The following is a 12,014-nucleotide window of genomic DNA, read 5'->3' as shown; positions in this document are numbered from 1 at the left end:
TTATTTAATTTTAATTGGGCAGTGTATGCCGTGAATAAAGGTGTTGATTGTTAAAAGGGATGGACAACCTAATTGAAGGATATGCAGATGGAAATTTGATTTGTTATTCTTCTCATTCCTTTCTCTCTAACTTTGAAATTTTTGTGCGTTCTTCTTCCTGAAATTTCTGTGTCTTCTTTTTTCTTTTTCTTCATTTTTCCCGTGTTTTGTAACTCAAGTGACACCAGTTAGAGGCTGAGCGTATGTAAAGAAATCTAAGCTTTTAAGTAGACTTGTTGCTCTGTCGATTCATTTGGTGGAGTTCAATCCTCTTTCTCTTTCATCACTCCCACTTTGGCTTTCCAAGTCTAGTAACTTGATGATGAAGATGAATGGTTGAATAGGACAAAACAATGTCATTATTTTGTGAATATAACTTTTACATATGTCTTTATTTGTATTGGGTGTAGGTGATTGTTGGTACTGTTAGTGGTGCAGCTTGCATTGGAGGTGGTGTTGTTGATGCCACAGCCCTTGCAAACGATGTTGCTGCTGTAGAGGCCTCTGCTGCCGTGAAGAAGGAATAGAAAGCGATGAAGACATGGAGGAGAAATGAGGCAGGAAGGGGTATTTTTGTTAATATACTAAAAGAGTAAATCAATAATTTAAACTAACAGTAAAAAACTAAATGAATTAGATAACAATTAAATACTTAGAATTTTCAAAATAATAAAACTTTATAAATGCACCGAACCTTGGTTGGGCATAAGTTTTTAACCAAAATAAAAAGATAAAATTGGCCACTAATTGCCTGCTTGAATTTGCCACAATATAAGAACAATTTGTCGACAAAAGGTCCCTCCAACTCCAGGTTCATTATTATCAGAACCCAAATGTCTCGCGGTCTTCTCAGAATGCCAAACACAAGATTGTACTCCAAAAGCCTTGAATCCAAGCCTGAAATCTCCACGCCTCCTTCTAACCCAGGTGAGATACAACTCAAACACCATTAAATTCCATTCCAGTTTGTTTAATTTCACTTGCTCTCATGTTATTTTTCATCTCCAGGGCTTCGTGTTTTTGTCAGGAGAAATAGACTCAGCAAGCCTCAAAATGCCCACAAAGTAAGATACCCCTTTGTTATCAGCAAGTGTTAATTTCATTTTTATGTTGAATGGAAGAGAAAAAGATTTTTTTTTTTTTTGAGTTTGTGTTTCTGCTTTTAACTGAGCCTTACTTTTACATGTGAATTATTGTTGAAGTTTTATGAGTTATATGAGAAGTTTCTTAGTCTTTCTAAGAGCTAGAATGCAGTCAATTGGAGATTATTGTTGTGATTCAAAGTGTTTATGCTTTCTAGAGTTTAATGGTTAATGCTTCTTTGTGATGTATGAATTTTAATATTTTCTTGGATTTTATATTTTACGTGGTTTTATTTTTCTTTAAAATTGATTGATAATTCATATTTAAGAGTTGCCGTCGTGATCGCTTTGTTTTCACTTTTGTTTTTATTACAGGCATGTGAAGTACCAGACATAGAAGAATTTGCATACAATAAGGAAAATGGATCTGTGATGTCAAGTAAGCTCTCCAGTGACTATTTTCTTTGCCCATATCTGACATCTTCTAAAATTTGTTTGAGAAGATTATTACTTTTGTAATGTTTATATAGCCAAAGGTCATTACCCGTTTCTGGTCAACATACATCCGTCAGCCGTTCAAAAGTGATGAGAATTTGTGCTTGACTACATACACGCTAACACATTTCTGACAGATATAGACATGGAAGTTGTTTCTTCTAATAGAGATGTTTTTACAGGGAACTCAAAATCCAAGCCAGATACACTTGCTGTGAAGACTGAAGCTGCCTCTCTGATTGGGCTAAGAGGTAAATATAGAAGTATATACTTTCAAATTGTTTTATTTTATTCTATTTTTATCAATTGGCAACGAAGAGAGTCTCACAGAGTAATATCTATTAATTCCATTTATATTTGACATCCCACTCTAGCACTTATTGCCTTCTTTCTGGCATTTGAAATTATAATTAAATAAGATATTTTCTTGAGAAGAACATTGTATGCTGAAAATTGGATACACTGATGCAGTCTCAGAAGTATCAGTTTTCTTAATTTCTTTCAATATAATTTCAATTTTGGCAACATATAAAATATTTTTGAAGGTTTCTCATCCAAAATTTTGGATTTACATGATACTCTTTTTTGTTATCTAGTTGCTTTTATCATTGTTCAATAAGTTTTGAGTTCAGTGTATCAAGTGGAGGTTTCTGCCTATTTTCCAAAAGTTTCAACTATATTTTTTCTATTAGCTTTTATTGTTCAACACCTGATGCTATCTAAAGATATGAGCAGAAATGCAGCATAAACTACAAAGTGTCAGTTGAGCATGTAAAGCTGAGATAACCAATTTCATATTTTCAACAGTCAACAAAAATCTAAACTTGTTATCTAGAAGAATTACAACATGTTAGCCCTTTCATTATGTCAATTTTCCACTGCATTAAAAAATAGGGATCTTTATTGTTGAATTTTTTTTATTTGGATGCTTCGCTCAGTTAAAAATCTAATTAATGCACTTATCCTCTATAGGTGAATCACCTGCCAATTGGGAAAAAGTTCTTGAGGGAATTCGCAAAATGAGGGCTTCAGAAGATGCACCTGTAGATTCTATGGGATGTGAGAAAGCTGGTAGTTCTCTTCCACCTAAGGTATGATCATAATATATCAGCTATGGTTAAAAGATGGATCATTTGCCCTCGGATTACTGGCAATAGCAGTTTCTTTATGCAAATTATGACATGAGCATATATCTTTCTTTTATGCTATTTTTAGAACTGCAGGAGTCTTTATGCAACAGCACACCTTATCAAACTCTAGGAATATTAGATCCTTCTTAGAACTTATTATGTGCATAACAAATTATTGCAAGGGATGATAAAAACAAGCCGTAGACTCATTGTGAATGTTTTTCTTTCTCTTTACCTCAACATGGCTTGTAATTGTTTACTTAACCATTTTTTTATGTGGAAATTAGTGCCTGAAAGTTTCCTCCATATATACTGCCATTTACTTATCTAAAATATCTTAGTCTTTGGTTTCTTTAAGGTTAATTATCTTTAACGGTACAATGTAATTTTCTTATGTTAGGATTGAAATACTTGTCCAACGGTAGATCTTCATTATAAATAGGCTCTTTAGGTTTCAAAAGAAGGGAGAAAAAAAATATTGGGGTTTTGTATCTGGGCAGCCATCATTGGTTGATTCAGGAAGGTTTTCGACGCCTCAAATGGTTGGAAAATGGGAGGTCCCGGACTTTTCGAACTGTTTGGAATGGGAAGTTCCAAACTCCTTGAATTATTCGGTTTATTTTATAACCCTTTTATTGATGAAATAATTTTTAGTTTATCATATTTTTGTATTTTAATTTTCTGTTTTAGTTGAATAAGAGTTGGGTTCCAAATAAAATGGTATCAGAGCATTTCGATCTTGGTTTTTGTTGCGATTTTGGTGAGACAAATGACCGGAGATGGATGGAAAAGTCAAAAAGTCATCAGCTGAAGGTGGATTGTCGCTGAAAGGCTTTACTGGAATGAGATTGGCGAGAGATGATGATGGTGAAAGGCAAATCGACAATGGGAAAACAAATCAACATGATGATGACGATCGGAGACCTGAAAAGTTGCTAGCGTTGATCCCGAGAAATGGTTGAAAAAAAACAGAAGAAAGAAAAGGAAAAAGGAAACAACAAAAACAGTGAAGAAGAAGAAGAGAAAAGACGAAGAGAAGGGAGAAAGAAGAAGAGAAAAGACGAGAAGAGAAGAAAGAAGAGAATAGAAAGAAAGAAAGAGAGAGAAAAAAAAATTGAAATGGAGACAACAAAAGATAAGACAATTGTAGAAAAAGTTGGTCAAAAGAAAAAGTCAGAAAATGGGAGGTAGTAGCAGGTGGCAGAATATTAAAAAAAAAAAAAGAAGAAGAAAGTCACGAGGAAATGAAAAGTAAAAGGATGGAACTATAGTATAGACAAAGTGGAGATAATATTGTATTTTGTAATTGCTTTAAAAAAATTTAAAATATATATATATATATATAAATAAAAAAAAAATCTATCTTGAGGACAAAGTGGCTTTGAAGGGGAGGAAAATGTTAGGATTGAAACACTTGTCTTCAATCCAATAGTAGATCTCCATTATAAATAGACTCTTTAGGTTTCAAAAGAGGGGAGAAAAAAATGTTAGAGTTTTGTATTTGGATAGCCATCCTTGGCTGATTCAAGGAGGTCTCTAACCCCTCAAATGGTGGGAAAATAAGAAGTCTTGGACTCGTTGAACTGTTCGGAATGGAAAGTCTTAAACTCTTCGAATTGTTCGGTTTATTTTGTAATTCTTTTATTAATGAAATAATTTTTAGTTTATTATATTTTTGTGTTATAATTTTTTGTTTTAGTTGAATAAAAACTGGGTTTCTAACATCTTATATTCTAAGTTTTCTATTAAACATAAGGTCCATGTAATAAGCACATCTCTTAGACGTCATAGGATGGTCAACATTGTTTTATGTAATTTAGTGATATTGTGCTTTTAAGTCAATTTCAATTAAAGGGCAGTTAATGCAAAATGTAAAAGGTTGCTTAACTAACAAAAATGGGTATAAAAGGCCATTTTTAAGTAACTTCACTTATGGAAATCATCAAAGTGCAAGATTTATAATCATGTGTATGCAACAATCTTTACTTTATATGAGTTAGAAATTTATGAGGGGATGTGTTAGGATTCAATAATAATTATTATTATAATAATTAATTAAGAAAAAATGTGATTTGAATAAAAATATTTAATTACGATATGATCTTTTAGATTAGGATAAAATATTTGATTTGAATATTATTTGAATTTGAAAATTAGATATTGGTAAAACAAATAAAGGTGGTTGGATTGAAGAAGAGTAGAGTATTGTTATTTTGGTATTTTGTGTAGTCTTTAGCTGATAGGGAGGTTATGGCCTTTAGGGAGCAGTTGACACTTCTTATTGTCATCATTATTTTATTTAATATTAATAATATTTGTGTTAGGTTCCTATCAAATTGGTATTAGAGCACATGAGACTTGGGCATGGTTGAGAAGAGGTTGAAGTATTGATTTGGAGATTACGGGATGGTGACGAATAAGTTGGATGCCATAGATGCTAGTTTGGATTGTCTAGCTAGAGACTTTTGAGTAATGAAAAAGAACATGAATAACTTAAAGGTGTTATCTTTTAATGGCGACGACAAAGAAGAAACAATGGCGGAACTAGAGTCGCTGATGACAAAGTGTACAAACTCGATTCAAGTCCAAAATGGAAGATTGACAGATTCCAATGATGAGGCGAAATATTTTAGTGAAACCCAAACATTGGATATTGATTGTGCACATTTTTGCCTTGTGTCTTTACTAGGGAGGTGAGATTGGAAAAGAATGAAAAGGTTGATCTAGAAAGGCGAAACGAATAGCAATAGAGAAAATTTGGGTCATAGATAACCGACTTTGTTTAGAAACGCATTTAATTAACCCAAAAATCAACCCATTTCTCAATAACAACCCAACCCAATTTGCATTGGGTGTTAATCACCACTCAAACCCATACACTAATAACCATCAATCCAATCCACTAAACTACTCACAATCAAACCCAAACACAAATTATTATTACTTAGGCCCAACCATTAGACTTAACCCAAAGACAACTTACCTACTAGGGAACCTTTCACCCGTCAAGCTGAAACACAAAACACTTACCAATTATATAAAGTCCATCTTGAGGATAAGGTGGTTTTCAAAGGGGTGTGTAATGTTAGGTTAATTATAATAATTATTATAAAATTAATTAAGAATATATATGATTTGAATAAAATATTTTATTAGGATTAGATCTTTGAGATTAGGATATGATATTTGAGATTAGGATAAGATATTTAATTTAAATATTATTTGAATCTGAAAGTTAGATGTTAGTAGAATAAATAGAAGTGATTGGATTGAGGGAAGAGGAGAGTCTTTTAATTTTAGTATATTTATCTAAAAGTTATATATTCAAATGGATATATTTTGATTTGAATATGAAAGTAAGTAAAATAATGCTGACATCTCTCAACATTATTTAATATTAATAATATTTGTGTTGGGTCCCTAATAGAATGACACGAATATTTGAGTCACGTATCGACTATGAGAGTTAGAAAGAGTAATATTTCCTCTCAAAATATAACATGATGCATTGGAGTGGGATGGGGTTGGAATCTATTGATATAACTCCTACAGAACTATTTGAAAGTTTTGGGAAAGGAGTCATGCCATCAAACACAAGTCAGATTTTATTTCCTCTTTAGTATTGTGAAAATTCATTCAAATTTTGGAAAAAATTTTGTGACCTTCCCGCATGGCATATGTGGTGGACCAGGCTGATATAATTAAGTTGGCATTGAGATCTATCTCATCAACAGGGGTAATAAACGATTTGGCTGATTTGGGACATGGATTAGAAATCTGTTCTCAGTATTGGGACAGATCCTTTGCTCTCTTGAAGTTATACAGTGGGACAATGATGTAATACCTCTTAGAATCAATGAGATTACTTTCAAGTTTGCCCATTACCTGATGTGAAGCTTAAACTTCACCCATGGAAAGGTCTCATCAGAATATTTTTAGAGATACTTTACATTCTGGTAGACATTTTGTTATCTTCTATATTGTCAATGCTTTGTGATTTGATCACATATTTGATGTCAGAACCACATAATAGGTTGATTTAGTTCTCTCTTTTTTCTTGTCAGGAAAGAAGGTTTGCAGTCCTAGTATCATCACTTCTATCAAGCCAAACCAAGGATAATGTTACTCATGGCAAGTTCTTACAATTCTGTTTCTTCCTTTCATTTTTTCAGTTGGGAATGATATTTATAGAACAAGCTTTTCTTTATCTTTCTATCAGGAATCAGTATATTTGGAGTTTTGTAGCCAGTAGTCGTGTGGTGGTAAATGTGAACATTTGGTCAAACGGTAAATTGGAGCCTGCCTATAATTATTTCAGCCCAAAACAGATAAATTAAAGAGAACCCCCTTTTGGGTGGAGGGGAGGTATTATTTTAGATTCACCATTTTGGATTTAAGGACAAGTTTTATCTTCAAACCTAAAGAATAAAATTGCATATTTGGGTTCTTTAACAGCACAGTTTGAAACATTTGTTGAAATCTCCAAGGTTGTTGCCTGTCATACAGTTATGAAGCGTGTTCTCCGTATTTGCTAAATGGTTGTACTTGAGGTTTATTCAAACATGTAGAAATATCAGTTCTGCTGATAAATAAACAAGCACTGATGTATTCTTCCTTCTAGATACTATTGCTGATTATATTCTTACATTTCAGCTTAATTCACACTTTAATTTCCAAAGATCTGTAAGGAATAAATATTTTGTTTTCCTTTATAATACTTTAATAACAAATGAGTGGAAGAAAATCAGTGCAAATCCTTCTAAATTATATACACAAGTTTGTTGCTCATGCTCCTTATACTGGTTGGCTTCACAAAGTTTGTCTTGGAAGTGCAGGAGCAATACAGCGACTCCTTCAAAATGATCTGCTTACTGCAGAAGCCATTGACAGAGCTGATGAAGCAACCATCAAGGACTTGATTTACCCAGTACGTTCCCTTAGCAGCCAAGTGTACCAAGACATCCTCATAGGATCTATGTCAAACTTTAAATGAGCTAATGAGGGCTGTTTTGACAGAGACTTAATATCCGAATAACTTTAATATTGCTACATATTTTTATTAATCTTATTTGTGAGATATTTACTGCATCAGCTTATGTAGCTCCCTCACAACAGGTTGGATTTTATGCAAGAAAGGCTGGTAATATGAAGAAAATTGCTAAGATTTGCCTCATAAAGTATGATGGTGACATACCTAGCTCATTGAAGGAGTTGCTCTTACTTCCAGGAATAGGTCCTAAGATGGCTTACTTGGTAAGATCAAATTACATTTACCATAAACAGACATTAACATAGTTTCCCGAAATTTCTTTTTTTTAACTGAAAGAGAAGTAAGTTTCAATAAAGTTATATGGTCTTGTGGTTCTTTAGGTCATGAATGTTGGATGGGACAATGTTCAAGGGATATGTGTAGATACTCATGTGCACCGTATATGCAATCGGCTTGGATGGGTATCGAAGCAAGGCGGAAAGCAGGTGATCTCTTTGTCTACCGTAATGATAAGCATCATTCGATATTTCTGTGCCAAAATTATTATTCTATGATCATTTCTTTAAATTTTTTTATTGCCATTTTGAACATTTGCAATCAAAATTACCAAAGGTCAAGTTTTAAATTGAAATTACCAAAGTTATGGTCTTTGTATATTTGACCTATCTTGAGCAGAATCAATGTCAAAGAAGAGGCCAACTGTTGAAATCATTTGGTGAACATAAGCATTTCACTGCAAAATTTGATGTATATTCTGTTTATTATTAATATTTCCTATTTTATTTAGAAAATAGTTACAATTCTAATTTTCCTTCTAATTGTTAGTATATTCTGGTAGGAAAGATGATTGAGGTAAACCTTTGGAAATGGATTGATCACATTATTAAAAAATAAGAATCTTCTGTGTTGCAAGATGTAATTTAAACCATGTTGATATGCTTGAGGTGATCCTCATCATGTCCATTGGATTTAAACCATATTTATTTCAAAATCCTCCTGTTCTTTTCTAGAAAACTTCATCCCCAGAGGAAACAAGAGAGGTATTGCAGTTGTGGCTTCCAAAGGAAGAATGGGTTCCTATTAACCCTCTTTTGGTATGTTGGAGCTCTTTCATTTTTATTATGCCTTACACTCATTAGCAATTATATGATTCAGATATTTGATGACATGCTCATTTATTCAATTTTTCTTTAATTCTGTTGGTAAGGCATGAAGAAACATAATAGGGGATTAAAGTGTTTATAGTTGTCTTGGTGAGCTCTAATTGGTCCAACTAAATAAGATTAGGGTCAGCTGGTAAATTCAGGTGAGAAAATATGCAGTGTCTTTCTCACCTGAATTTCATAAGCTTTTGTTCCTTTTAACAGCTGTACCATTAATTGATGAAGGCCTTGCAACAAAAAGTGAATCTATTGCCCTGAATTTTCCTGTGAACAGGTGGGATTTGGACAAACAATATGCACCCCTCTTAGGCCTCGTTGTGAAATGTGCAGCATCAATGACCTCTGCCCATCCGCATTCAAGGAATCTGCAAGTCCATCATCTAAGTCAAAAAAGTGTGGACGCAGGTAGATATAATATATTGGTTTAAGTTCACTGTTTGTGGAACAACTGGTTTCCTGTACCATCTTGCTCACCAATTTTTCCTATCATTAAGTGTTTGGTTATGGAAGGATGACAGACTCTCTTTTCAAAGGGTTACTGTGCTTAATACCTCGTATAATTGGTAGGCATTGTGTGCTTCAGTCTTGATAGATGGCTGCTCCCCAAATTTTGGTTAGTAGGAAATGGGAGCAATGTGATGTTGAGGGTCTTATTTAAGCAGAACTTCCAAATTCTCAAGTTGAACTAGCACTGTAGTATAAAATCAGGGGATAAATTGAGATTAAACAAATGTAATCTATGGACTAGTATTGATATTAGTAATGCAGCAAAATGCTATAATTTTGTGTTTTTTTGAAATTTGTCTTGTTATGTATTTCTTTACAGTATTAATAAATATTGAGAGGAATTTGTTTGAAAATTGTGAACAAATTTAAACATGTCAGCTCCGTTTCTAGGTAAAGAAGATACAGTGCAAGCGATATAACAGATTTTAGAGTCCTTCCAAAACTGACTTGGCAGACCTCCATAGACTTAGGCGTTTCCTTCAATAAAATCTAATGTTATGTTTCAGAACACCTGTGTCAGAATCGGAAGAGGCTGTAACAGTCCTAATTTACAAGGAGAGCACTTTTGCACCTAGTTTCTGACATCTGTCCACAGTCTTCCTGTAACACTCTTTTGCAGCTATATATCTTTACACGGAATGTGTATTTAAATCGACATACCAAATTAAAACTTTTACATATAAAATAATTAAATCAAATATGCTATATTAAATGAATCCCTACAATCCAAAAAATGTACTTATAAATTATCAAATTGAAATAACAAATAGAAAGGTAATACAAATTAAACATATCAACAAATCCAATCATGTGAAAAGACGTTAATGCCTTTGCTTTCATGCGCCTCCATGAGTTGATCAATTGTCTCTCCCACTGTTGCCCTGTTGCTCTATAACTCTATTTGCAAAACTTGTTGGCTTTGTCATTGTCGCTTATTTATGTCAATCCTAACAAATTATCTGAAAATAAATCTTGAAATTCAAATACAATGGGAGTACTTTGCAAAGTCGGGATTGATTCATCAATCTTATTCACCACATATGTCAGATATCTTGTTAATATTTTACTTAACATCTTTCTAGCTTTTATACTGTTGATCATCAAACTCAGTACACGACCCTCTCTAAAGCTGAACTTCTCACCATCATTTAGTTGAAATAGAACCTTTTTTTCCTGCAATCGATCTTAGCTCCATAACAATTGAGGAAATTCATTCGCAATATGATATCAAAATCTGACATATCAAACACAATCAAATCCATGACCATCTCATGGCTTTTTAGAAATATTGACTCACTTACTAACATTTGGTTACTCAGTATTTTATCTTCATCTTGCATCTTGATGCTAATGTCAGTCATAGACGTATGCTCTAATCCTAGCCTTTCAATAGTCCTTCAAGCAATGAAACTTTGAGTAGCACTAGACTCAATTAATACATATAATAGACAAAAATGAAAAGATAACTGACCCATAACAGTGGATGGGTTGGCCTTAGCCTATATCTAGGTAGATGTGTAAACCTTGGCTTGTCCTCCCCCTATTGTCTACTCAATGGGGGTTGGTGTTACTGTCGTGAACTCACAGGCAATGAGCTGCTACACATTTACTAGAATGTGTGTGGCCACATCTACAACAAGCAGCGTGTTGGGGTAGATGCCCTAGAACTTATCCCATGATACTAATTCATTGATAAAGGTCATATTTGTAATTTATTATAGCATTCTTTGTCTATAAAACATATTAATATATGCTCAAACAAATATCCTAAGAATGATTGAACCGTGACGATAAGATCAATGCTCGACATCTGATTGTGGAACCCTATATGCATATTAGGTGGCTATTCTTAAAATGTTCGTAACTCTAATATTACCATGACAAAGGGCATGAACAATAGTGATAGAGTTATTGTAGTGTTGAATGACCTCATCAAAAGACGATGATAATTTTCATGTGTCAAATTTGTTTATTGATAACATGGTACAATATATGGATGCACATTGTAGATGTGTTTATCAGACTGACCCATCAAAAGGATTCTATATGGATGGTTGTTTCAGTGTCTATGGAATGTATCCTCTTAATGAACGGAGGTATATGTGATCTGTAGACTTGAGGTTACTGGACCATCTTGTGTAAGGATTGGTATGGTTTGACACCGACCCAATATAATCTAGTCAAAGGACTGTCAAAAAGGTTGTGATTTGCCATATTGAGATCTGTATAAAGGCTATGATAGATCAACAAAGGATTTGTACTCCTAAGCATGGCAATTGATATCTCAGTTAGGTCTCCTTAACGGATAACAATGACTAACCAAATCTATGGTCATAATGGGATTAAGTTAATGCTGTTGTGCCTAAGAGCCAATTGAATTTAGCATTTATAGATGTAATTTTATATTAATTATTAATAAAAAGGATTTATTGTTATTCCATTCATATGTTGTTTATTTATATGATTGTATGAATAACATGCCTTTAAAATGGTAGAACTATGACAAGGGGATCATACGATTGATCATAAGAATCTTATGTACATATTAAATGGTTATTCTAGAAACATCTGTAATCTCGACATTGTAATAAATAAGGGCACGTGCAAT

The 12,014-nt window shown here is 33.3% G+C and overlaps 1 protein-coding gene across 2 annotated transcripts; it reads left to right on the top strand.

Moving 5' to 3' along the window:
- The first annotated feature begins 435 nt into the window (after positions 1 to 435).
- On the top strand, positions 436 to 9,698 carry LOC123196640 (endonuclease III homolog 1, chloroplastic). 2 transcript variants are annotated; one of them, XM_044610696.1, is made up of 11 exons: positions 453 to 966; positions 1,048 to 1,103; positions 1,497 to 1,560; positions 1,799 to 1,867; positions 2,589 to 2,707; positions 6,811 to 6,877; positions 7,582 to 7,673; positions 7,862 to 7,999; positions 8,117 to 8,221; positions 8,747 to 8,830; positions 9,174 to 9,698. In XM_044610696.1, exons 1-11 carry the CDS (start codon positions 873 to 875, stop codon positions 9,306 to 9,308), a joined length of 1,023 nt encoding a protein of 340 aa, XP_044466631.1. In that variant the 5' UTR covers positions 453 to 872; the 3' UTR covers positions 9,309 to 9,698. The 2 variants fall into 2 exon arrangements, with proteins under 2 accessions (XP_044466632.1, XP_044466631.1); XM_044610697.1 differs by lacking the exon at positions 8,747 to 8,830 and having other exon boundaries at positions 436 to 966.
- Positions 9,699 to 12,014: the final 2,316 nt, after the last annotated feature.

Source organism: Mangifera indica, chromosome 14 (assembly GCF_011075055.1).
Source record: "Mangifera indica cultivar Alphonso chromosome 14, CATAS_Mindica_2.1, whole genome shotgun sequence".
Classification (NCBI taxonomy): domain Eukaryota; kingdom Viridiplantae; phylum Streptophyta; class Magnoliopsida; order Sapindales; family Anacardiaceae; genus Mangifera; species Mangifera indica.
This window is presented reverse-complemented; position numbering and strand designations above follow the sequence as displayed.